Genomic DNA, 26,519 nt, shown 5'->3' with positions numbered 1-26,519 from the left:
AAAAGGGACACCTCAGACGGAACAGGAGCAATTAGAAGAAGAAGAAGAAGTTGGTTCTTATATGCCGCTTTTCCCTACCCGAAGGAGGCTCAAAGCGGCTTACAGTCGCCTTCCCATTCCTCTCCCCACAACAGACACCCTGTGGGGTGGGTGAGGCTGAGAGAGCCCTGATATTACTGCTCGGTCAGAACAGTTTTATCAGTGCCGTGGCGAGCCCAAGGTCACCCAGCTGGCTGCATGTGGGGGAGCGCAGAATCGAACCAGGCATGCCAGATTACAAGTCCTCACTCCTAACCACTACACCAAACTGGCTCATTACACTGGCCTGTTCAATTTGAGTAACGTTTTTCTTGGCAGAAAAATTTTCATTCCCAGCGTGTTATAAGGCTTCTCACCCCCCACTCGGCATTCTGCTACGAGTCCAACCCTTTTAATGCTGTTGCTATCGCTAAGTTTTTTGGCGCAGGGCTGGACGCTCTTCCTATTGGACCCCAATTGTCCCTAGCAATTCTGCTGGGGAGCAGTGTCGGTCGGAAGCGGAAGGACTATGTCTGAATCTGGTTTCACCGAGAATAAACCTTTGTTGGTCCTCAAGACGCCCCTGGACTCATTCTGCAAATTAGGCGGATTTCAGCCCGTGCTAGAGACTTGGTGGGGAGGGGTCCATCGAGGCAAGAAGACAGGCCCCAGCTCAGAGAACCTGCAAAGGAGAACTGGAAAGAAGGTGCACACGGCTCAAGACACCAAACGGTCAAATCACCAGGCGCCCCAGAGCGCGCCTTTCAGCACGGCTACTTCCGCTTTTATTTGAAACTTTGCCACCAGTGGAAATGCGAGAAAAACCACAGATATTCTTGCAAAGACTCTTCCCTCTAAGGAAGTGTGTGTGTTTTTTTTGGGGGGGGGGGAGGGAAGGAAAAAGTGCAGGAGTGGAGTGGAAGTGACGCGCTGGGCAAAACCGTGGACGGAAAACAGTTAAGCTAGACGGGGACGTTTGGGGCCAGAAGGAAGGCGCTTAAGTGTGAGGAGGGAGCCTGCCCTCTAAGCCAGCTGCGACCCCCACCGCCCTCCTGTCATCCGACACTGCACAGATGCAGTTTGCAGAATGCCCCATGTTGGGAGGGCAGGCAGAGACAATGACAACAACTCCCCCCCCCCCGAAAAAAAAGAACATAATCAGGAATTAAAAGCTTCCTCGAAATTGAGAGCTCTGCCCAAGAAGCTGCAACCTGCAGCGACTCATATCAGTTCTCTTTTTCACTGCTGTCCTCTATTTTTCCCAACAGATCCAGGGATTAACCTGGGAGGAGCCCGGCGATGGTGCCCCGCTGACTGTGGCTCTGATGCTCTAATCGGGGATGTGGCATCGTCAGGATCTGGAGGGGAACGAGTGTGACAGAGCGGTTAGAGCAGTGGCTCTCAACCAGGGGGCCGGGACCCCTTTGGGTCGCGGGGGTTGCGGCAGGGCGAGCAGCTTGGCGGAGGGGAGGGTCGCCATCCACACGACGGCCTTGCAGGGTAGACCGAGAGAGAGCGTTCGTCTGTCTGGAGCAGCGGAAAAGAATGAGATCGGCGTGGTGGGACAAGAGGCAGAGCTGAACTGAGAAACCCGGAAAAAAAAAAAACAATTTATGTACAATGGATCTTCACACCATTGGTCAATCTCGGTTTGATTTCTGTGAAAGAACACTTGCATCGTTTTAGGGTTGGGGGTCAGCACCACATGAGGAAGTGTTTTAAAGAGCCACGGCATTAGGAAGGTTGAGAACCACTGGCCTAGAGTGATGGACCTGGGTCTGGGAGACTCAGGTTCACTTCCCCAGTCTGCCATGAAAGCTCACTGGAGGACCTGGGGCCGGTCACGCACGTTCAGCCTAGCTGACCTCACGGAGCCGTTAGGTCACGGTTGTTTGTCTGTATGGAGAAGCAGGAAAAGGCAAGAGAATTAAAGACGAATTTAATTTGCGGCAGAGGAAGAAAAAGCCCAGGGTCGGTATGCAGAGGCAGGCGACGGCTAACCACTTCTCAATATCTTGTGCCTTGAGAGCCGACAGGGCCAGGGCACTCCAAATGTCCATGGACTACAATTCCCATGAGCCCCATGGGACCTGTAGCCCATGGGTATCTGGAGATGCCATAGGGTCCCCGTAAGTCGGCTGTGACTTACCAAGTGTGTGACTTACCAAAGTAGGAAATAGCATATTTGCCGGCATATAAGGCTGGGCGTATAAGACGACCCCCCAACATTACCACTCAAAATATAGAGTTTGTTACATTACATTACAGTACTATGGGCCACTATGGGCAGCTATGTCTATCCCAACTGAAGTGCACCCGGCGTATAGGACGACCCCCCCCCCCCCACTTGGAGGCATGTTTTTCAGGGGGGAAAAGTAGTCTTATATGCCAGCAAATACTGTAAATACTTCCAACAAACATAAAGACATCTACATTTCTCCCAGAGCTTAGCCTATGTGGCAAGAATTGGATCGGGAAGGGTAAGAAATGGATCCAGATAGGAGGGGAAAGCATACTGGTGTTATTTCACACCTGCAGCATTAGAAGCACATTAGGAGCGGGCATTAGGAGCACAGCACATCGTGGCTTCCTGCAGCACACAACGATGTGAGGTGCGTTTGAAATTGTGTTGGTCACCTGCATGTTGCTCAGGGGCATCTGTGAAACACATCTTAAGGGTTCTGATTCTTCTACTGATCTCCAAAAAGATAGATTCAAATGGGTAGCCGTGTCGGTCTGAAGTAGCACAATAAAATCAGAGTCCAGCGGCACCTTTAAGACCAACAAAGATTTATTCCGGGCGTGAGCTTTCGAGTGCAAGCCCTCTTCGTCAGACTGTGAACTCCTTACATGACAGGGAATATAGAGCAAAAATCAATTCTGTTACATCAGCAGACTGCGACACACAACCAAATACAGCCAATGATAATTCTTTGTCCAAACATCCAATCAATCCCCTGGAATTCAGTTGTAGTTTACAAAAACACTTGCCTGGGTCAGTGATCAAAGGCCTCACCATATGCTGCTTGCCCCATCTGTCCCCATGCAACTGTGAAACATTCCTACAAGGGCATTGCTGGTAACTACCTTACCCCAAGGCCAGGGAGTCAAATTCTAAATTCCATTACATTGCCATTACCTTAAAAGGTAAAGGTATCCCCTGTGCAAGCACCGGGTCATGTGTGACCCTTGGGGTGACGCCCTCCAGCGTTTTCATGGCAGACTCAATACGGGGTGGTTTGCCAGTGCCTTCCCCAGTCATTACCGTTTACCCCCCAGCAAGCAAGCTGGGTCCTCATTTTACCGACCTCGGAAGGATGGAAGGCTGAGTCAACCTTGAGCTGGCTGCCGGGATCGAACTCCCAGCCTCATGGGCAGAGCTTTCAGACAGCATGTCTGCTGCCTTGCCACCCTGCGCCACAAACGGCCGCAAGAGGCCATTACCTTACAGTCACATTATCACAAATAAAATAAATTGTGAGGATTATGCATGCACGAGTTGAACAAGGTCAGCATGAATAGGGAGATCTCCGAAAGGTTTCGCAAGCAGCTAGACGTGCACCTTGTGTGAAAAGGCCCTGGGAGATACGGCGGTTCTTTCTCTGCGCTACGACTCTGATTGCTGAGGCGATATCTGCCGAACTGAGATTCTCGGAAAGGCAACGGCTGTGTCAGGACCCAGACTCCCCGTCAGCACGCACGGCTCGTATGGCGACTGCAACCAGGGCATGGGGCGCTAGCGACAGCTAGATTCTCCAGGATTCAGCCTGGCCTGGAGGAAATTCACCTCCCATCCCACAGTGGCGATCAGCAATTCCCTGGGTATGCAAGGAAGGGCCACAAGAGACAAGCACTGGAACATCCCTTCCTGCCCACCCACCATCTGCCTAAGTTCACAAAATCAGCATTTCTGATTAAAGGCTCTGCTTAAAAAGTTCCAAAGAAGAAGAACCCACCACCTCCCGAGGAAGCCTGTTCCACTGAGGAACCTCTCTAACTGTCAGGAACGTCTTCCGAATTTTGAGCCGAATTTTGAATTAATTTCAAGCCACTGGCTCTGGTCCGACCCTCTGGGGCAACACAAAACAACTCTGCTCCGTCCTCTATGGGAGAGCCCATCAAGTATTTGAAAATGGATATCAAATCACCTCTTAGTCGCCTTCTCTCCAAGGCTAAACAGACCAAGCTCCCACCACCTTTCCTCCTACAACCCCCAACCTTTCTCCAAGCCCCACACCATCTATGTGTGCCCTCTTCTGAACACGATCCAGTTTCTCTACATCTTTCTTCAACTGTTGCGCCCATGACTGTAAAGAAGTACAAGAACGTCCTCTCTCGTTGCTCCCAGGCAACTTATCCCAGCCCAACTAAACAGACCTTCCTAAACATTTCTGCCGTGGTGAAAAACAGGGCGATTAAAGCTTTGTGCTTGCCCCACAACCTGAAAAAGAGTTCTGAACTGGGGGAGGAAGGAGATGTCGACCGACCGGCGGGGGCTTGTGGGGACGAGGGGGAACGGCAGCCTATTCTCTTGCCGAAACCACACGCACTGATGGCGGCTAATTGCAAAGGAGATAACGCTTATCTGGCGGGAGCAGAAAATGCGTTAGGCTGAGAGGCTTCCGAGAATGCGGAGCCGTGCCATCCTCAGCCCCAGTGAGAGCAGAACACTCCCCCACCCCCAAGATGGGACTGGGGGGCCATAGCAGGCAATGGATTTATAACACCTCCCGTCAAAGAGGCAATTATCAGGAAGGGGCTGGAAAACAGATCAGCTGGTATCGTCATGTCCTTGTACAAATCTATGGGGCAGCCTCACTTGGAATACTGTGCACTGTTATGGTTACCCCCGTCCCCCCCGCAAAACAACAACAACCTTAAAGTGCTGGAAAAGGCACAGAAAAGGGAAATGAAAATGACTGATACGAAGAAGAAGAGTTGGTTCTTATATGCCGCTTTTCCCTACCCAAAGGAGGCTCAAAGCGGCTTATAGTCTCCTTCCCTTTCCCCACAACAGACACCCTGTGAGGTGGGTGAGGCTGAGAGAGCCCTGATATTCCTGCTAGGTCAGAACAGCTTTATCGGTGCCATGGCGAGCCCAAGGTCACCCAGCTGGCTGCATGTGGGGGAGCGCAGAATCGAACCCAGCATGCCAGATTAGAAGTCCGCACTCCTAACCACTACACTGGCTCTCTGGAAAGTACTGGAAAGTACTGCAAAGGGCACAGAAAAGGGAAATGAAAATGACTGATATCACAGTGAGGGGCAGTATATACGCCGAGAGAATGAATGAATGAATGAATGAATGAATGAATGAATGAATGAATGAATGAGACCACCTTCCCTATGAAGAAAGGCTAAAGAAGTTAGGGCTCTTCAGCTTGGGAGAAATGATGACTGAGAGGTGACATGATGGAGATTTACAAGATTCCGTGTGGGATAAAGAAGAGAGAGCAAAACGTCCTCCGCTCTCCTTCGCACAATACAACAACTCGTGGGCACTCTGCGAAATCAAGGAACGGCAGGCTTAGAACAGATCAACGGAAGCAGTTCTTCCCCCAAAGGGTAATGAACCCATGGAATTCACTGTGGCCTTTTCTGTGCCTGCCGCGTGTTTATAGGAAGCGGGTGGGGGTAAGCAGGGCTCCTGACCAGTGAGGCTACCGATGGGCTGGGGAGAGGTTTTTAAAGCGTCGCTTCGGCGGCAGCTGCCCCCACAGCACTAAGATCTATACCGGACGGCTGAAGTTAAGCTACGGCAGCCGTTTTGTGGCTGGCTCCACACCCCGAGACAACCGTTTTGTTGCTGCGCTCAGCATTGGAACGGGATGCCTCAGGAGGTGGGGAGCTCCCCCTCACTGGTGGTCTTCAAGCAGCAGCTGGACAGACCCTTCTCCTGGATGCTGGAGGCTGAACCAGCACTGAGAAGCGGGTGGGACTAGATGGCCTTGATAGCCCCTTCTAAATCTAGGATTCTAAGCAGCGGCTGGACAGATACTTATCCTCGATGCATTGGGCCGATCTTGCATTGAGCAGGGGGTGGAACTAGATGGCCTGTATGACTTGTAGGATTCTAGGCAGCAGCTGGACAGAGACTTATCCTGGATGCTTAGGGCTAATCCTGCGTTGAGCAGGGGGTTGGACTATTTGGCTTGTATAGCCCCTTCCCATTCTAGAATTCCGGGCAGAGGCTGGACAGAGACTTATCCTGGATGTTTTGGGCTGATCCTGCACTGAGCAGGGGGTGGGACTAGGTGGCCTGGGTGGCCCCTTTCCACTCTAGGATTCTATCCCGTGTCAAAATTCCCAATGTGCCCAGGGGTTCAAAAAAGGTTGGGAAGTCCCTCCTGACCTATGGGGTCGCCAAAGTCAGCTGCTGCCCTACAGCAAAAATAAAGCGCACGCAAATCTCGCTGCATCCATTCAAATATTAATCCCGCCGACAAAAGTGACACACGCTGACACGCAGCTTTAGAAGCTACGTTTAAAATGGCAGCCGCTAACAACTCGCCCGCCCCCCGTACATAATGGAGTGCTCCGAGCCCAAACCCACATTTCCTGGAACACAAATCGGGTCTGGGGTGGGGGGTGAGGAGGAGCTTCAACCCCAGTGCATCCTCTTTGCGAACCAAGGTGAGGTCCGGGAACTTGCATTCCCATGCTTTCAAAGGGGGTGGGGAAGGCCGATGCTCCTGACCCAAATCGGGCACCTGAACGCTTGGGAACATCAGCTCCGTGACGTCGTCCCTGTCTGCAAAAAGGAGGCAGCTGGGTTGGGGGAACTCTGATGCCACTTGCGTAACAGGTTGTGCGTTGTTTGATCCTGAGAGCAAAGCCTAAGATGAGGCCCTTGGCCCAAGAGGGGCGGGGGGGGAACGCATCATTGCCAGGTTCTTCCTGCCCCAAAATACTCCTTAACCCCCAATTCTGCCAATGCCTCAATCATCAGGGCAACATTGGCCAGGCGGACTCTGCGCATACATGTAAATTAAGCCTATCTGATCGCATTATTTTTAGCACACAGAAGCCCGCGTTTGAAATGCAAACCTCTGGATGCTCTGAAGAAAACCATAACTTCTGCATTTCTTGGGCTTGTTTTCGTGAAGGCTCCCACGGGCCTCGGGACTCCCCCTTGCTTACCAAGAGGGATGAAATGACACTGGGGGAACTCCACACCTCCACTTGTAAGGCGGGAGTAGGAGGGCAGGCCGGGGAGGGCTGCTCATGCAGAGGCGGTTCTCGCCCACCCAGAATGATAAGTTTTTAAATCAGATTGTCGCTTTGTAACTCCCACCCCCTTCTTTTACTGTTTGTAGCATGATTGCAACGCACAGGGGTAGTCGACCTGTGGTCCTCCAGATGTCCACGGACTAAAATTCCCATGAGCCCCTGCCAGCGTTTGCTGGCAGGGGCTCATGGGAATTGTAGTCCGTGGACATCTGGAGGACCACAGGTTGACTACCCCATGGACGCATACTTCATGCCTCCGATGAAGTAACCTTTCAACTCGTCCGAGTCTACGCTGGGATAAACTGCATTCGTCACTGAGGTGCTAGACTTCTGCCTGCGTACCGTAAAACTAGAAAGGCAACCAGGGACAGGGGGGGAAAGTGTTTAAGTTTGGGCCTCCTGTGCTTTGGTAAATTAACTCAATGGGCAGACCTATACTTGGTTTGCTCCTGACCCAGATAGCCCAGTCCAGCCTGACCCCTCATACCCCCGCCCCACCTTCTGGTAGGAAGAGAGAGGAAGAGCCGGGTGGTGGTCTCCCAAGCCTGTCTTTACCAGGGTTCAGGCAGCAGCTGCCCACTTGTTGCAGGGGAAGGGCCGTCCCTGGTTTGAGGCTGGGGGGGGGGGGGGAGATGGTAGTGACTGCCCCATCGTGGATTTTGGGTTGCCCATCAAGATTTTGGCTGGAACCCCAGAATGGCTCCCAACCTCATGAACTCTTTCTGAATAGTTAACATGCAAGCGTCAGCGTTAATTAACAAAAATTAATGAAACTTAGGATTCCAGGATGTTGATTATTAAGCACCCCCCCCATTGCCCACCCTGCAGACTCCCCTCTTTACACTTTGAAGCTGACTGTGACAGCTTCCAATGCAAACACATTTTCTTAGCTGCAGAATTCTGCGACCCGTGCTCAATTCCGCGTTTGTGTGCCACGGTAATAGTTACATAGGACGAATATATATCTGTATCCCAACGTGTGAACAGTGCTGCCTAGAAACAGGCTACATCCCCCCCTTGGAGAGTCAGCTGAAGAAGGGAGTTTTGAGTGCTAGCTCCAAAGCATGCGCTAGAGAGAGCTAGAGTGAGCCTGCTGCCAGAGACCCTCCGAGATCACGCCTGAGAGTCCTTCTTTACTCCCCTATTCGTTGGTGCCCTTGGGAGGAATCTCCTGAGCGGGGCAAACTCAGTGGAGGCAGGGCCTGCAAAATTCTGCAGAACTAACAGGGTGACCTCGTGTGCTGGAATGAAGGGACAAAACTTGACAGGGCCAAGTGCAAGGCGACATGCTCGGGGCCTAGAGGCAATCTGCTCTCAGAGGCCCAACAACAAAACCGAGCATCAGCTGACCGACTCTGTGCCGGTCACAAGACAGTGACGAGCCAAAGAAAGGCAGAGACACGCAGCAGAAAACATTTCCAAGCATTTGGAGGAGGGAGACAGGAGTCTTTCAACTTAGTTTAGGAACTCGCGAGATCTCATTGAGAACTGTGTCCAGTTTGGGTCACTTGAGTTCCCAAATTAATCCGTAAGGAAGCAGGAACCCCCTGCAGCAGAAAGTGGCAGACTACAGGGAACGACGGCTCTCTCGCGACAGGTGAAGAGGACAGGAGCTTTTGAGTCAGATCATGAGTTTTAGGAAGGAAGGGATGAGTCGTCGTTCTACTTTTTCGTACGTGCCGAGGGTGATGCAGATTACCGCTTTGGGGGTCAGGAAAGAATGGTCCTTCAGGGCTGATTGGCCCAGGAATCGCAGAAGTTTCCTCTTGGCATAGAGTTGGGATCACTGGGGGAGTGGCGGGGAATTTCTTGGGCCATGCAGGGGGTTGGTCTAGACCATGGGAATTGTAATCCATGGACATCTGGAGGGCCACAGGTTGACTACCCCTGGTCTAGATGATCACAGGGATCGCTCTATGAGTCAGGAAGATGGTGTCAAGGAATTAGTAAACACTCCTAAACACACTTGCTTCTGTAGTCTATGGGCATCTGGAGAGCCACCGTTTGGCCACTTCGGGCCTAATCCATATTGCTGCTTCCCTCATAAGCTGCTTGAGTTCCCAGCAGTCTCTGCCTGGCTACCGTTGGTAACAGAAATGCTAAACCGGATGGACCTTTAGTCTGAGGCATAGAATCATAGAGTTGGAAGGGACCTTCTGGGTCATCTAGTCCAACCCGCTATACTGTGCAGGACACTCACAACCCTCTCGCTCACCCACTGTCACCTGCCACCCCCTTGAACCTTCACAGAATCAGCCTCTCCGTCAGATGGCTCTCCAGCCTGTTTAAAAATCTCCAAAGATGGAGAACCCACCACCTCCCGAGGAAGCCTGTTCCACTGAAAAACCGCTCTGACTGTCAGGAACTTCTTCCGGAGGTTTAGACAGAATTTCTTTTGAATTAATTTCATCCCATTCATTCTGGTCCATCCCTCTTGGGCAAGAGAGAACAACTCTGCTCCATCCTCTTCATGGAAGCCTTTTAAATACTTGAAGATGGTTCTCAGATCCCCTCTCAGTCGTCTCTTCTCTAGGCTACACAGACCAAGCTCCCCCAACCTTTCCTCATACATCTCGGTCTCCAAACCCCTCAGCTATTCATTGCCCAGGCTGAACATTCCTTTCATTTGGGAAGTACATCTGGCACAGGACATGCTTGCTCAAAAACATGATGGCTTTGCGCACATATGTACGATGAGGCAACAGGAAGGGACATGTGTCGTAAGAATGCACAGGACGCCTCGGCTAGATCATTTCCGGAACCACTGCAGCATTACAACTCTATAAGCATGGCAAAAATCTATCATGGTAAACACACAGAGTAGCTTTGCTACTCTGGGTTTTGTGTACTGTGCTTTTTACTACCTGAAGGAGTCTCAAAGCGGTTTATAAACACCGTTCCTTAATCCTCTCCACAACAGACGGCCTGTGAGGTTGGTGAGGCTGAGAGAGCTCTGAGAGAACTGGGACTGGCCCAAGGTCACCCAGCTGGCTGCATGTGGAGCTGTGGGTGGAGAATCTGACAGCAGCCCAAGCACTGAAGTCAAAGAAACTTAAAGGCAGGGGTCACAAAGCGTGTGGAGAACACAGATGACGCTGGAGAAGCCAGTGTGCCTCCATGGCTAGAGTGCTGGATTAGAGACCAGGAGACTCGGGTTCAAATCCCCACTCTGCCAAGGAAGTGCATGGGGTTGGCCTTGGGCCAGTCAGAAGAAGAGTCAGTTTTTATACCTCACGCTTCTCTACCTGAAGGAATCTCAAAGCCGTTTACCATCACCTTCCTTTCCACATACTCTCAGCTTAACCTATCTTCCAGGGTTGTTGAGAGGATAAAACAAAAGAGGGGAGAAAGACACAAGTAGCTGTGGGTCTCGAGGGGGGGGGGAAGCAAGGTACCTGTGAAGTCGATCCAATAAATGAAATTCAACACATTGCGTTTATCTGCCTGAAAGCTGCATGGAGGATTCTCATAAACCTATATTGTTTGTTGTTACAGCAGCTAGGTCACCAATCCACATCCCTGAACTTCGATCACAAGGGGAGGAAGGGGGACTAAAAGGAGCATACTCCTGACTGGCTGTTCTAAACCTTCCTCGCCCCAAACTGCAGTGTCATGAGACAATCTGCAGAGTCATGTTTTCTCCAAGGGCCTGTTGACTCAGCAATGCACGGCGTGATAATACCAGCCCTCTACGGCACGAGATGCTGTATCTCAGGGCGACAGCTGGATGCTTAAAGAGAAACTGCAAGCCTCACGTCTCCCCCTGCTGGCCACAATTGGGAATAAGAAGGTGCTTCGTTCTGTTTTTGATACAGGTGTGCAATGGACCAAGCCCAAAAAATATATATATATAGTCCGGGCGCCACGGACTATATAATTCGTTAAGCCCCCTAGAGGTGGGCTTTGTCCGTGATGAGGAAGGGTCCGGGTTGGACCCTTCCTCACGACAGACAATCGGAGGGACCAATCGGCAGGCGCGAAGCGCCTGCCGATTGGTCCCTCCGATTCCCAGGCTGAGCAACTGCGAGCCGCGCTGCGCGCGGCTCGCAGTTGCTCCCGGTCTGACGCTGCGGGAGGCGCGAAGCGCCTCGCGCAGCGTCAGACCGCCGCCCGAGGGAACCCCCAGCAGTCGCGCGAAGCGCGGCTGCTGGGGATTCCCTCCTTGCAGGTCTGACGCTGCGGGAGGCGCGAAGCGCCTCGCGCAGCATCAGACCGCCGCACGAGGCAACCCCCCTTTCAAAACCCCTTTTTATAAAGGGGCTTTGAAACTAGTATATATATATTTGCTATTTGCTATTTGCTATTTGCTATATATATATATATATATATATATATATATATATATATATATATATATATATATATATATATATATATATATATATATATATATATATATATATATATTTATATTTATATTTATATTTATATTTATATTTATATTTATATTTATATTTATATTTATATTTATATTTATATATATTTGCTACCCTTTTCAGCTATCCAAAATGGCCAGTCCAAAAAAACCTGAAAATACTCAGGACTACAGGATAACCAGTTATTGGCTGTAAGGGTCCCCAAGCCTGGCCTTTCTCAACTTTTTTACCGTTGAGGAACCCCTGAAACATTCTTCAGGCTTTGAGAAACCCCAGAAGTGGCACCATAGTGCAGAATAGGGTTGGGAAGCAGAGTTGTGTACATGCCCACCCAGGGACCCTCCCCTTCCCATTGCAGTCCATGGATATTTGGAGAGCCAAAGCTTGCCCCCCCCCCCCACTGTAGAGCTCTCTCTAAGGGGACATTCATCCGGCCCCTTCTACCGGTGGGCGAAGCCTTTTTTGGTGCTCCATCTGCCACCCCCCTGATCCCTCCCTCCCGCCCTATACTTTAACGAGCACTTTCGGTATTTTAAATATGTTATTACAGTTTCAGTTTCAGCTGTTTTTACGAGGCCGTGTTTTAACAGTGAGTCACAGCAGTGGCCCTGACTAGGCAGAAAGGCAAGGGACAAAGTATGCAAATCGATAAAACAGAGGCGGTTTTTAGAGGACCGAGTTCAAAAGGCTTCCCGTGGCTGCCGCTAACTCCTGTGACAATTTGTGCATCTGCAACGTCCCTTCCCTTCCTGGCCCTGTGCGGTCACCAACTTTCCCTTGATTATCCCGCCCCATGACAGCTGAATGCGGCAATTATATAATCCTATTCCAATCAACTGCCCAAGACCCGGGCTTGGCGAACGAAGGGCATTCTGTTCCTTTAGCAGGGGTAGTCAACCTGTGGTCCTCCAGATGTCCATGGACTACAATTCCCATGAATTTGCTGGCAGGGGTTCATGGGAATTGTAGTTCATTAACATCTGGAGGACCACAGGTTGACCCCTGCTTTAGATACAGGAAGGCACCCATCCATGCAAGTACCGTAGTCCTGATGTCAGACACTAGAGGTACGACTGCTAAATCCATGTTCACATCCTGAAATCAAACCGCGACTTGCACGGGAAGTTTGTGGAGACACCGGGGGGTGGGTTGGGGGGGGGGGAGAAGCCGTTCAGCTCCAGTGCTGCCTGCTGCGGTCCAACCTCTGAAAAGGGAAGAACGGTCAGGCGGCAGGACTTACCCACAGCCCGGAACAAGCAGGCCCCGTCTTCCTTCATCTGTTTTATGATGAACCCTTTCTTCTCTCTCAGCGCCTTCTCGAACCTGTGTTCCTGCTGGGGACAGGAGGGGCAGATGTCAGCAAGTTAGACGGCATCCCCGTTCCCAAGCCAGGGAAGCCCCCCGTCCTTCTCTCCAGGGGAAAATCCATAATGGAGAAGGCGGTTTCCCCGTGCAGGCAACTCTGCTGCCTCTAGAGGCTGATAGGTCAAGAAATCACCGTCAGCAGTGCCCCAAATCCACCTGGGCATATCCCCAGCCACGTTCCAACAATGGCATCCTTTGAATACGTCCCCAGGAAGGTAACTCCAACCTGCTGAGGATCCCTGATCCCAGAGGAGTTTACCTGGCCTCAACTGGAGCCAGGGCCTTCGTTCTTCCTCTGCTTGGTACAGGGGTGGCCAAACAGTGGCTCTCCAGAGGTCCACGGACTACAATTACCATGAGGCCCTGCTGGCAGGGCCTCATGGTAATTGTAGTCCGTGGACCTCTGGAGAGCCACAGTAATTGTCATCCATGGACATCTGCAGCACTGCAGTTTGCCCACCCCTGGTCTGGTAGATCAACTCAGAGCTTGACAGAACACACTCACATACTTAGCGCTTCTCTAGGACTTAAGAACGCCTGCGCTGCCACCTCCTGGTGGCCAAGACTATGTGCAAGTCCAAGGGCTGGCAAAGTCTTTCTCTGCAGTCGAATTTGAGTCCAGGCGCACCTTACGAGACCAACGGGGATCTCAGGATATGAACTTTGACTTTTGAACGCTTCTACCTGGAAATTCTTGCTGGTCTCTAAGGTCCTACTGGACTTTAATGTTCTCCTGGCTGCCCGCCAAGATGTCCTCCCAATAACGCCCTTCAGAAATTCCTATATAATTCCCTGCTCAAAGGAGTCCTAAATTGGCTTTTTCTTCCGCTCCCTCCCCCCATGACAGAGACCCTGTGAGAGCGGTGAGGCTAAGAGAGCTCAAAGAGAACTGCTCTGCAAGGACAGCTCTAACAGAACATGATGAACCCAACTGGCTGCACGTGGAGGAGTGGGGAATTCAACCCAGATTAGAGTCTGCTGCTCTTTCACCGCTACATCACACTGGCTCTAAGAAGGGGACCTGGTGCTACCAGTAATCCCCTGCAAAGAAGCTTTTCCCTCCCTGGACATCTCAGGGGTCCAACCAGCCACTTCTGAAATATCCATCTTGATTGTGGGGAGGGGGGATAAGAAATGAAAGGGGACAGATCTACAAGGCATGGCAAAAACCAGAACCAATGAACCGATCACGCAGTGCCACATTGGAGTCCCATTCGCCGTTCTTCTAGCCACTCTTATGACAGCCCATGAAAGCAACCGCAACAGACCTTCTCACAAAAATGACTCCTATGTCACAGTGTCGCTCCTCACGCTGGAGTCAGTTTAATGGAAGCTGTGGTTGGATTGAGTGTCACACCCCCTCCCCCCCCCCAAAGACCAAGTGCATGAGCTAGAAGTCATATTCTGTCTTAGATATCAGGCTGCGAGAGAGCCAGTTTGGTGTAGTGGTTAGGAGTGCGGACTTCTAATCTGGCATGCCGGGTTCGATTCTGCGCTCCCCCACATGCAACCAGCTGGGTGACCTTGGGCTCGCCACGGCACTGATAAAGCTGTTCTGACCGAGCAGTGATATCAGGGCTCTCTCAGCCTCACCCACCCCACAGGGTGTCTGTTGTGGGGAGAGGAAAGGGAAGGCGACTGTAAGCCGTTTTGAGCCTCTTTCGGGTAGGGAAAAGTGGCATATAAGAACCAACTCTTCTTCAAGCTACCACAAGCCCCACCTCCAAAGAGGCAGACAAGGGGAAACCCACACCGACAACTCCACACTCTTCTTGGGCAGCAGTGCAGATGAACCTGCTGGCCAGAGAGGTCAGGAGGCGCTCTGCTGACAACATAGCAGCGCACAATGTGCTCGATGGTGTGTTTTGTTAAACTATTTCTGTCCCATTTTTTATTCAAAACCGCTTCGAGCAGAGATTCCCAACCTGGGGGTCCGCGGAAACTCTGGAGGGGGTCCGCAGCCTTGCTGCCCAGGTTTGCTTGAGAGGAACTGGGCGACGCAAGGAGACTCAGCAGACCGATAGCGCCTATGGTGCCTCCTGGGTCCAAGGGATTTTGGGAGCATTCTCTCCCGAGCATGGGCATCGCAAGCCTTTTGTTACAGACAACAAGCGCAGCCTGGTTTGTTCCCACACTGGAAGCCCACGGAGGGAAAGAAAGAGGAGATAGGAACTATTTTGCGCTGGTTACTTTTAGACCCGGATCCGGGTTTCAGAACAGCTTCTGCTCACTGATGGACGTTTCCCCCCACCCCCCACCCGTCAAGGCAAGATAATCACCGCGTCAGTCAACAGCTGCTCCAGATTTCTGCCAGGTGCAGCTAAACGGATGCGATGCTCTTTTCTCTCTCGCGAGCAGAAAGGAGGGCAATCCCACAGAGCCCCAAGTCCTTGGAAAGAGATTCCCAGCCCCAAACGCCCCCCCCAAAAAAAAAGGAAAGGAAAAGACTCATTGGTTTCAGCTGCAAATCTTTTCGTGGACGAACAGCCTCTCCTCCCTGTCTCTTCAACCAGAAGCCCCCCCCCCCCTTCACCAATCTTATCTTGATCTTCCTTGCTTCCCTTTATCGAAGTCGAGCTTGGCAGCTTGTCTACCCTCCCTTGGCAGCAGTTCCACAATCAAAGGTTGTGGAATTCTGTTTGACGCTGGCGTTATTTGCCTTCACGCAGCCAAAGCAGAATTCTATGCCTGGGTCACAAGTGTCTTCATGTGGTTAACGCCCTCTCATCAACAACATGTCAAAATGCTTCACGACGCTAGGGCAGAAAAGCTAGCAACGATAATATGCCAATCGGGCAGAATGACACCCTCATCCCTTTCAAGACCCCAATCAAACAAGGCTGTCCAATCTCAGTTCCACGGCAGGCGGGTCTGGCCAGAGCGGGGTTGTGGTTAAGAGCAGCGGCCTCTGGTCTGGAGAGTCGGGTTTGAGTCACTGCTCCTCCTCCACATGCAGCCAGCTGGGTGACCTTGGGCTCGTCACGGTCCTGACAGAGCTGTTCTCATAGAGCAGTTCTGTCAGAGCTCTCTCAGCCCCTCCTCCTTACCAGGGTGCCTGTTGTGAGGAGAGGAAAGGCGACTGTATGAGATTCCGGGTAGATAAAAGCGGCATATATGAACCAACTCTTTTGCTTCTTCAATAATATCAGGGCTCTCTCAGCCTCACCTCCCTCACAAGGTGCCTGTTGTGGGGAGAGGAAGGGAAGGTGATTGGAAGCTGCTTTGAGACTCCCTCGGGTAGAGAAAAGCGGCATCTAAGAACCAACTTCTTCTTCTTGCTTGTTTGAGGAAGCACAAGAAAGAAGTCTCAAGCTGGCAATGGTGAAATGATTTATTCCAATGTTCAAACCAATTTCAAAACGGATTCCTAAGAGGGTCACTGCTGAAGAGTAATTATACATTGTGATATTTATATTACTAGACCCCTACAAATTTGGAGGTTATATGACCATTTAGGCCTTGAACCACAGAAACCTAAATACTACCAGAGACTAAGTTATTTTCTATAATTTCATCACCCATAAGAATACTGAGTTATTGACAATATTGAGAATATCACTGATGAAGATCTCGAAAGCGGACTATACCCGGGAATCCGTTTTGAAATAGTTTTGAACGTGGGAACAAATCATTTCGCCGTCGCCAGCTTGAGACATTTGTCTTCTCCTTAACTACGGCTGACGCATCTTCGCCTGTTGTTTGAGGAAGCATACCTGCCTTTCCCACCTTACGTGGAAGAACCACTGGGGGAGACGTGAAAGGATGCCCAAGGAGAAGCAAGCTGACTGCTAGCCCATCTCTGATTCAGCTTTCTGCTTGGGTTCTGCTGCCACTCTGCTCAAAACCAGCGCAACGATCGCTTCTGTTAAGCCCTCTTTGCCATTCATACAGCCTTTTCAAGGACAAAGGATATCCTAATATAATACAGGCATGCATTAAGCTCAAACAAAAGGAGCAGGGACAGGAATTCAATTACTGTCCTGGGGTTCTCCTCGCCTTGGAAGCTTGACAGATCCCAATTGTCTTCTTAAAAAAAACAAAACAACGAGGGAAGATCTATGGGACAGCTTTCCTTCGCAGGAAATGATTTTACAAAGGAGAGACCCTAAAAACCTAGGGTCACATGCAGCAAGCACGCAAAAACATCTCAGCCTAGAATGTGCATCTAGGGGCATGAGGGAACGGAGCAGCTGGCCAATAAAATGCACACCGTCTTTAGGCATGGTCATTTACCCCATGCAGGTGGGTTCCGTTCTCCCCATGCCGAAATTCTTTCCGCTGAGGAAACATACAGGGCTAGAGCCACAGGGGCATTCCCACAGACGGCATGATTCCCGTCGGCGCCGTGTGACTTTCTCACGTCTACCATTTCCGAAACACTGTTACGGGTACCCCGTCCCTCTGGGATGGCACTTGGGGGGGGGGGGGTTTGAGCCGTGGAGCAATTCTACTAGCGTCTCGCTTAGGCTGGTGTGGATTCCCCAAAGAGGGAAAATATTTTTATTTATATTTATTTATTCATTATCAAATGTATAGACCACCCCGATAGGACCTGCTGCCTTGGAGTGGTTTACAGCAGGGGTAGTCAACCTGTGGTCCACCAGAAGTTCATGGACTACAATTCCCATGAGCCCCTGCCAGCAAACACTGGCAGGGGCTCATGGGAATTGTAGTCCATGGACATCTGGAGGACCACAGGTTGACTACCCCTGGTTTACAGCATTTAATAAATGCAAATTAAAATAATTAAAAGAGTTAAAAAGCCGTCCAACCACTGGTGACATTCCTATGATGTTCTGGCCACTAGGAACCAGGTGGGAAGAGCCATCTGAATTGCAGTGGGGTGGGACGCCCTTGTCTGAACTGGCCTCCACCATAAGCCTAGCTGAAGAGTTCTGCTTTGCAGGCCCTACAGAAACAAGTTACCTCTGTTACGGCCTCGATGTTCTCACAGAGCTCATTCTACCAGGCAGGGCCCAGGGCTGAAAAAGGACTTTTTTTAGGACCGGGGACCTACCAGGTAATTTGCGGTCACTGAACGTAGCACCCTCCTGGGGACATACAGTTGGCCCCCCAGTTATGCCAGGCCCAGACTGCAGATGGCCTTAAAGGTTAGAACCGTACACTACGCAGACCTGCCAGTAAACTCTCCCTGCCGACCACCTCTTCCAGCTCTTTTCGTCAATCGGCTGCTAATGCTCAGCGATTGCTAAGTAGTGGCCTAGCTAGAACTGGAATAGCATTGGTCTGTGTAAAGGTTTCCTTTTGTCCATCCTGAGCCTACTGCCTGGGCTGAACTTTTTGGTGCCAACCATTCAGCAGGCACTTTAGATACGAGGCAGGACTGCCTCTGAAGGAGCCTTTCCCAAAGCGGATTGTCCTGAGACTGACCTGTCACCTGGACACCATGTGAAGACAGCGGGGGCACACAGGGACACTGCAGGGACCGAAGCCAGAACCCCAACCTTGAGAGCTGTCGGGAGCCCAAGCATTTCCCAGAGACGTACGGAATGGCAGGCGCTCATGAAACCATCACCACGCATCAAATACCACTGCCAGAGATTCCCGACACCTGGATAACCTTCCCGAGCCGCCTCAAACACACTGCCTTCTGTTTGAAGTAGTTCACACACTCTGCTGCTAGACAAAATCACATAATCTGCTAGACAGAATCACAGAGTTGGAAGGGGCCATACAGGCCATCTAGTCCAACCCCCTGTTCAACGCAGGATCAGCCCAAAGCATCCTAAAGCATCCAAGAAAAGTGTGCATCCAACCTTTGCTTGAAGACTGCCAGTGAGGGGGAGCTCACCACCTCCTTAGGCAGCCTATTCCACTGCTGAACTACTCTGACTGTGAATTTTTTTTCCTGATATTGAGCCTATATTGTTGTACTTGTAGTTTAAACCCATTACTGCGTGTCCTCTCCTCTGCAGCCAACGGAAACAGCATCCTGCCCTCTTTCAAGTGAAAACCTTTCAAATACTTAAAGAGGGCTATCATGTCCCCTCTCAACCTCCTTTGAGACAACAAGCACACACAGAAATCCACCCCAAAACTTGCCTTTCTGTAGCCGGGAGGTGACTCACGTATGGCTATGCCCGGTGCCACACTGTCATACCCCCACCGCACATTTCTGCAACGCTCAGAGTGGCTGCTGGCACCCCAAGTCGCTTGCACGCAATGGAAACGTGGCAGCTAGAAGTGGCGTGCCAGCCATTGGAGGCTGGCCGAGTTGGTAATTTGAGCGACGCTTCTGTAGGGTTGCCTCGGAACGAAATATATGTTACGCATTTTAATTGGATAAGCCTTGGCACGATACAAACCGCCCGAGGCTTCCGAGAAAGGGCAGCAGAAAACCTTTAAAAATAAAGATTTATCCGGCTGTTTCTTCAGATTAAATTTGATAGCGATCCTAGTGGCTGCCCAGTTTTTACCCTTAAGACCTATCTCCCGCTCCCTGGTAAGAAGTTCGGGTGAAATCCAGCACTGCAATTTAAAACAGCTGGCCTTTTCCTCTTCTTCCCCCCTGCAAAAACGGTGGAAGCTGGTTTTTCAATTCTGCTGCTGCTGCATCTGGCAGAACTTTCCGCTGAATTCCAAAGCATCACGGATTCTGTTTCGGGCCTCTGACATCTGGATTTCGCATCGCTCCCAAGCATCCGCCGAGGGTGATAGTGCCAAGTCCTTCAACGGTCGCTGCCCTTGTCTGCCACGTTTGATCGGCCTTTGCTGAACGTAGATTTGAGAAAAGAGCCAAGGGTCCCTTGCGAGGAGGAGGCAGGGATTTAGCACAGCAGAAAAGACAGTGGGTGAAAACTGTCTCTAGGAGGCAGAAGGTTGAGAAGTACAGCTTTTGAGCCAGCCTGACAGTAAACATGGGGTCAGCTTGGTAGGACGAATGGAGGTCACCCTGTGATTCACGTTTGAAAAGTCGACTTTCCTTCCTACTCTTTGAAAGCATGGTGTGATGACCTCAGGTGACAGGAAGACTTGTTTTGGTCTTCAAAATGCATTTCAAAAGATGAAAAGCCCCCTTGGTCGGCAGCAGCTGAACAGGAGGGGACTAGATAGCACCTACAAATAAATAACAATGCTCTACGGCAGGGGTAGTCAACCTGTAGTCCTCCAGATGTCCATGGACTACAATTCCCACGAGCCCCTGCCAGCAAATGCTGGCAGGGGCTCGTGGGAATTGTAGTCCATGGACATCTGGAGGACCACAGGTTGACTACCCCTGCTCTACGGCAGTGGCTCTCAACCTGGGGGTCAGGACCCCTTTAAGGGTCGGACGACACTTTCAGAGGGGTCGTGGCAAGGCGAGCAGCTTGGCCAGGGGGGGCTCCGCCACCAGCCGCTCCAGCAGCGCCTCCAGTGCAGCTCAGTCTCCCACCACCAAAGGCTCACACCTTGAATAAATCTTTTATGGTCTTAAAGATGCCCCTGGACCCAAGTTTTGTTCTTCCAAATCACTGGTTTTCGTTACTCGGTTCACACCCCGCCCTTCCCTCCAAAGGGGTCCCAAAGTGGTTGACATCGCTCCTCTTCTGTTTCATCCACACAACAGCCTTGCGGGGTAGATCGAGATAGAGCGTTCGTCTGTCTAGAGCAGCGGGAAAGAGCGAGACTGGAATGGTGGGACAAGAGGCAGAACTGAACTGAGAAACCCCGGAAAAAAACCCAATTTATATCCAATCACGAACGATGGATCTTCACGCCATGGGTCAGTTTCGGTTTAATTTCTGTGAAAGAACACTGGCATAGTTTTAGGGCTGGGGGTCACCCCAACATGAGGAACTGGATTAAAGGGTCGCGGCATTAGGAAGGTTGAGAACCGCTGCTGTACCTGGTGCCATCATTCTGAGCCATACTTAACAACTAGCACCAACCAGAAACACTACGCAGATGGCCTGTGGAATCTTTCCACGCGGACTATCCCGAGTAACTTCTCAGATGGTAGCTGTCCCATAGCCCCGTGGAGTTGCACGTTCTTTGCAGGCACCAAATCCTTGGTTCATTCTGCAGCATCTCCAGTGAAAGGAACTCAGGCAGAATGGCTGGCATAAGTAAACAACGTGCTGGTTTCGTATTCACATGTGTTGCCCACTTGCTCCCTTTCTCCAAGAATAGAATCATAGAGTTGGAGGGGGCCATACAGGCCACCTAGTCCCACCCCCTCCCATTCAAAGCAAGATCAGCCTAAAGCAGGGTAGTCAAACTGCGAACGCTGGCGGGGGCTCATGGGAATTGTAGTCCATGGAAATCTGGAGGGCCGCAGTTTGACTACCCCTGGCCTAAAGTGTCCAGGATAAGTATCTGTCCAGCTGCAGCTTGAAGACCGCCAACAAGGGGGAGCTCTCCACTGCCTTAGGCAGCTGATCCCACTGCTTAGCTACTCTGACTGTGAAAACATTTTTTTCCTGATATCTAGCCGGTACTGTTCTACATATCGTTTAAACCAATTACTGCAGTTTCTACCCTCTGCTGCCCACAGGAACCGCTTCCTGCCCTCCTCCAAGGGACAACCATTCAAGTACTTCAAGAGAGCCATCCTGTCCCCTCTCAACCTCCTCTTCTCCAGGCTGAACCTTCCTAAGTCTTCCTAAGTCTCTCAGTCTTTCCTCCCTGGGCTTAGTCCCCAGGCCAATTCAGGGTGCCATGAAAGATCTCTGCCAGTCTGAGTAGACCACCCGCTGTCAACCAGAGTTGCGTGAAACCCTGGGGTTCCTCGACGGCCCTGGAAGGTTTTCCGGAATGGGTGGGAGTTCATAATTTTTAAATATATTATTAAACGTGTTGAACATTTATCGGGTGATATGACCATATATGGTCAACGTTGACCTGTTCCACCCAAATGACCAATGCTGGGCCTGGAAGGAGTAGGAAGGGGAGGGGCCACAGTAGGCGTGTCCACAGCCGTGCTTCCCAACCCTATTCTGCACCACTGTGCAACTTCTGGGGTTTCTCAAAGCCTGAAGAATATTCCAGGGGTTTCTCAATGGTAAAAAAGTTGAGAAAGGCTGGAGGAGGCCATACCGACTTTGCTGGGCCAAGGGTCTGTTTCAGCAGAAGGCAGCTTCATGAGATGCTCTTTTGTTGTCTCCGAAAGTGGTCACTATCTCCATCTTCTCATGAGAGCTTGCTTTCCCATCAGTAATGGCGACCAAGACGTAGGAGGAAAGATTGGAAGAGCTTGGTCTGTTTAGCCATACAGAAGACGGAGCAGAATTGTTCTCTCTTGCCCCGGAGGGACAGACCAGAACGAATGGGATGACATTAATTCAAAAGAAATTCCGTCTAAACCCCCGGAAGAAGTCCCTGACAGTTAGAGTGGTTCCTCAGTGGAACAGGCTTCCTCGGGAGGTGGTGGGTTCTCCATCTTTGGAAATGTTTAAACAGAGGCTGGAGAGCCATCTGACGGAGAGGCTGATTCTGTGAAGGCTCAAGGGGGTGGCAGGTGACCGTGGGTGAGCGAGAGGGTGGTGAGTGTCCTGCATAGTGCCAGAGGTTGTACTAGATGACCCAGGAGGTTCCTTCCAACTCTAAGATTCTATGATTAATGAATTGCCACCGATTTTCTTGACCGTGTAAATGCGCCGGGCATTACAGAACAGCCCTACATTCCTGAGCATGGCAGCTTTATGTTCAGTCTCCTCGCATCATCCTCTCACGGCAAGACAATGTCCCTATTATCAAGAAGGCCTCTTCTTTTCCACCTCGCAATTCCAGGCTCCACGTTTTCTCTGTATGAACTATTATTTTCTATTCCAGAGATCACAGTTCCCCTCACAGCCTTGCATTGGGAGATTCCTTCTGTCCTTCCACAGGGAACAGTTCCTCACTCTCTTTAGCCCTAATAATAGGAATGGGATCTTCCAGCAAAGTTGGGAGCACTGATGCCGCCCTCGGCCAGCGAGGCGGTTCAAACCCGTTTCCTGTACTCCAGTTCGCCAAGCTGTTGGGGCACTGCCCCCTGCAAAATATCAGGAAGGTGCCTGGCAAGCACCAGCTGTCTTTCCCTTTTCAAGCAAGAAGAAAAACCCTTCCCACTAATAGATTTTTCAAAGATGCATCTGTAATCCCTGCCACAGCTGAGCACCTAAGGTGGGACTCTGTGGTTCTCATAATAAAGTAACTAAGCTTGAATGCATTTTTTCTAAGGGAGAACTTGCCTAGCATTTCCTTTTCCCCGCTTTTTACTTCCTCAAGGAGTCAAAAAGCATCTTATAACACACCTTCTCCTTCCCTTCCCCACAGCAGGCACACTGAGAGGTAGGTGCGGCTGAGAGAGCTCTGAGAAAACTCTGCAAGAACAGGCTCTAAGAGAACTGGGATTGGCCCAAAGTCAGCCAGAAGGCCTCACGTGTTTCAAAGAAGCTTACAATCACCTACTGACACTGCGTAAGGGAGGTAGGGCTAGAGAGCTCTGGAAGAACTGGACTGGCCCAAGGTCCCCCAGCTGGCTTTGTATGCATGAAAGCAGCTTACAATCACCTCCCTCTTCATTCCACAACAGACACCCTGCGAGGTAGGTGGGACTGAGAGAGGTCTGAGAGATCTCTGCAAGAACAGCTCTAAGAGAATTGTGACTGGGCCAAGGTCAACCAGAAGGCCTTATGTGTCTCAAAGTGGCTTACAGTTGCCGACAGGCACCACGCAAGAGAGGTGGGCTGAAGAAGAAGAGTTGGTTCTTATACCTGACTTTTCTCTACCAGGAGTCTCCAAGCAACTGACAAAGGCCTTCCCTTCCTCTCCCCACAACAGACATCCTGGGAGGAAAGCCCTGATGCTCTGTGAGAACAGCACTACTAGGGCTGTGAAGAGTGGGGAATCCAAGATCAGCCAGCATGTGGAAGAGCAGCCAATCAAACCCACCTCACCAGATTAGAAACTACTGAGAGAACTGGGCCTGGCCCAAGGTCCCCCACCAGGCTTCCTGTGTCACAAAGCATCTTACAATGCCTCCCCTTCTTCTTCACACCACAACAGGCACCATTGGAGGGAGTTGGGGCTGAGAGAGAGCTCAGAGAGAACTGGGACTGGCCCAAGGTCCCCCAGCAGGCTTCATGTGTCTCAAATTGGCTTATACTTGCCTACAGACACCCAGTGAAGGAGGCGAGGGTGAGAGAGTTCTGAGAGAACTGAGACAGACCTGAGGGCCTCCCCAAGCTGGCTTCACCCTCTGCATCCCACAACAGACTCCCTGTGACACAGGTAGGGCTGAGAGCTCTGAGAGAACCGAGACTGACCCGAGGGCCTCCCCAAGCTGGCTTCAAAGCAGCTTATGACGCCCTTCCCTTTCCAATGCATCTCACAACAGACTCCCTGTGACACAGGTAGGGCTGAGAGCTCTGAGAGAACCGAGACTGACCCGAGGGCCTCCCCAAGCTGGCTTCAAAGCAGCTTATGACGCCCTTCCCTTTCCAATGCATCTCACAACAGACTCCCTGTGAAAAAGGTAGGGCTGAGAGCTCTGAGAGAACTGGGATTGACCCCCAAGGACCCACCCTTCCACTGCATCAGACAACAGACTCCCTGTGAGACAGGTAGGGCAGAGAGCACTGAGAGAACTGGGACTGACCAGAGCCCACCCCCCAGCTGGCTCCCCTTCTTCTGCATCCCACAACAGACTCCCAATGAGGGACGAAGAGCCAAGACAGCCGAGACTGGGCCATGCCCCCCCTCCAGCAGGCTTCCTATGCCTCCAAAAGACCCCCCTGGGCGGCGGGGGATGGTCCTGAGAGAGCTCGGAGAGAACTGCGGTTGGCCGCTGGGGGCAGCATCCCCGGCGGCCCTGCCCCCCCCCCGCCCCTGGTGCCCCGCGCGCTACCTGCTCGACGGTGGCCGGGTCCATGCTCTCGACGCGGGCGGCCGCCGTCTCGTACTCGTCCTCGCTGTTGTAGCCGGCGCCGGCCTCGTCCTGCTCGGGGCTGTTGCCTCCCGCTCCGCCGGGCCCGGCCGCGCCGCCCAGCCCCAGCCCCGCGCCCGGGCCGCCCCGCCGCCGCCGCTTGCTGTGGCCGGGCCCGGAGCAGCAGCCGCCCCCTCCGCCGCCGCCGCCCCCTCCGCCGCCGCGCGCCTCGCCCACCACGCCCGCCTCCAGCAGGCCCAGGCCCAGGCCCGGCCCGTCGCCGCCGGGACCCACGCCCGGGGCGGGCGGCGGCGGGGAGCCGGCCGGGGGCAGCCCCCAGCGGGGCGGCGGCGGCGGCGGAGAGGCGCGCGGGCGGGCGGGGCCGCGGCCCGAGTGCGCGTCCCCGGGGCCTCCGCCGCCGCCGCCGCCGCCCACCCCGCCGGGCCCGCGCGGGTGCGAGTCAGCGCCGGGGCAGCCGCGGGGGTCCGGCCCGCCCACGCCGCCCGGGCCCCCGGGGACGCCCGCGACGCCCCCGCGGGAGCCCGGCTGGTCCCGGTCGCCGTCCCCCGCCGCCGGGCACGGCTTCTTCTTGGGCAGGATCGTCATGACAGCCGCGGCAGGGACCCGGATGGAGAGCGCTCGGGGGCACGCCGAAGGCCCGGATGACGGAGGCTAAGCGACCCGGCGAGTGCCCGGATGAGGAGGGCTAACGGGGGGGGGGCGCCCTCCGGCAGGGGCGGAATGCCCGGATGACGGGCTCGCGCCCCGCCGACGCCTCTCACCCCCGCAGCGCAGCGGGGAGGCGGAAGAGACGGGCCGGCAGTCCTTCCATGCGGGGGGAGGCGGCTGTCCTGAGGGGGTCCCGCGGCCTTCTTGCCCTCGCGCCTCGTAGGCCCTTCGGGGGTCTCCTCCTGACAGCGGAGTGTCAGTTACGGCCCGTCAGCGGGGCCCCGGCCTAGTGTCAACATCAACACTGCCGGCCTCTGACCCCGGCGCGCTCGGCTTCCGTTTCCACCTTTCTTAGCAACAAGGCGGAGGCGGGCCCCCGGCGGGCCGTAGCAACCGCGACGCTGCCGGTTGGCTGGAGGGCACGTGAGCGTGAGCCGGTTGGCCGAGCCGTGGAGGAAGCGTGTTCCGGATTGGCTGAGGCGGCCGCTGCCAATCCAAGAAGGCCCCGCCTCCGCGCGATGGCCCTCCTCCCCGAACGCGTTCTAAAAAAAAACCCCAACATAGTTAGGAAAGAGGCGGGACCGTTTGTCTTCCTTAGCCGTAGAACGCGTTCTGATTGGGCGGGTAAAGTACTTCGCGGTCTTCCATTCGTCCACGGAGGCGGCTCTGCTTTGTGATTGGCTGCGGTGCGGGGCCGGTCGCCTCGGATTGGTGGAGAGCTTTCCCCGGCGTGGGAGCGAACAGGTTGGGAAACAAATCCAAGTTTGAGCCTGGGGGCGCCTTTGAGACCCACCAGGTTTCAACCTGGGCAGAAGTTTTCGGATGCGCGCTCCAGATGCAAGAGAATGAGAATGGCCAGCCCACACTTGGAGGTAGCAGGCAGCAGAAGGAAGATCTTGAGCAGATCCAGGGACCAAGCAGGAAGAACAACCTCCAGGGGTAGTCAAACTGCGGCCCTCCAGATGTCCATGGACTACAATTCCCATGAGCCCCTGCCAGCAAATGCTGGCAGT

At 52.6% G+C, this 26,519-nt stretch overlaps 1 protein-coding gene across 4 annotated transcripts in view; it reads right to left on the bottom strand.

Annotated features, from left to right (window-relative positions):
• Nucleotides 1–25,862, bottom strand: part of OTUD5 (OTU deubiquitinase 5) — a 50,816-nt gene extending 24,954 nt beyond the window's left edge. The window contains exons 1-2 of one of the 4 annotated variants that reach the window (XM_077329493.1): nt 24,820–25,862; nt 12,865–12,958 (exon numbers count right to left, since the gene is read on the bottom strand). In XM_077329493.1, the coding sequence (XP_077185608.1) occupies nt 12,865–12,958; nt 24,820–25,443 (718 nt within the window). In that variant the 5' untranslated portion in view covers nt 25,444–25,862. Of the gene's footprint in view, nt 1–12,864; nt 12,959–15,268; nt 15,373–24,819 lie in introns of those variants that run through there. The other 3 variants (XM_077329494.1, XM_077329495.1, XM_077329496.1) reach the window with 3 other exon arrangements.
• Nucleotides 25,863–26,519: the final 657 nt, after the last annotated feature.

This window comes from Paroedura picta, chromosome 3, assembly GCF_049243985.1.
Source record: "Paroedura picta isolate Pp20150507F chromosome 3, Ppicta_v3.0, whole genome shotgun sequence".
NCBI lineage: Eukaryota > Metazoa > Chordata > Lepidosauria > Squamata > Gekkonidae > Paroedura > Paroedura picta.
Note: the sequence above shows the minus strand (reverse complement) of the source record. Positions and strands in the feature narration are given on the sequence as shown.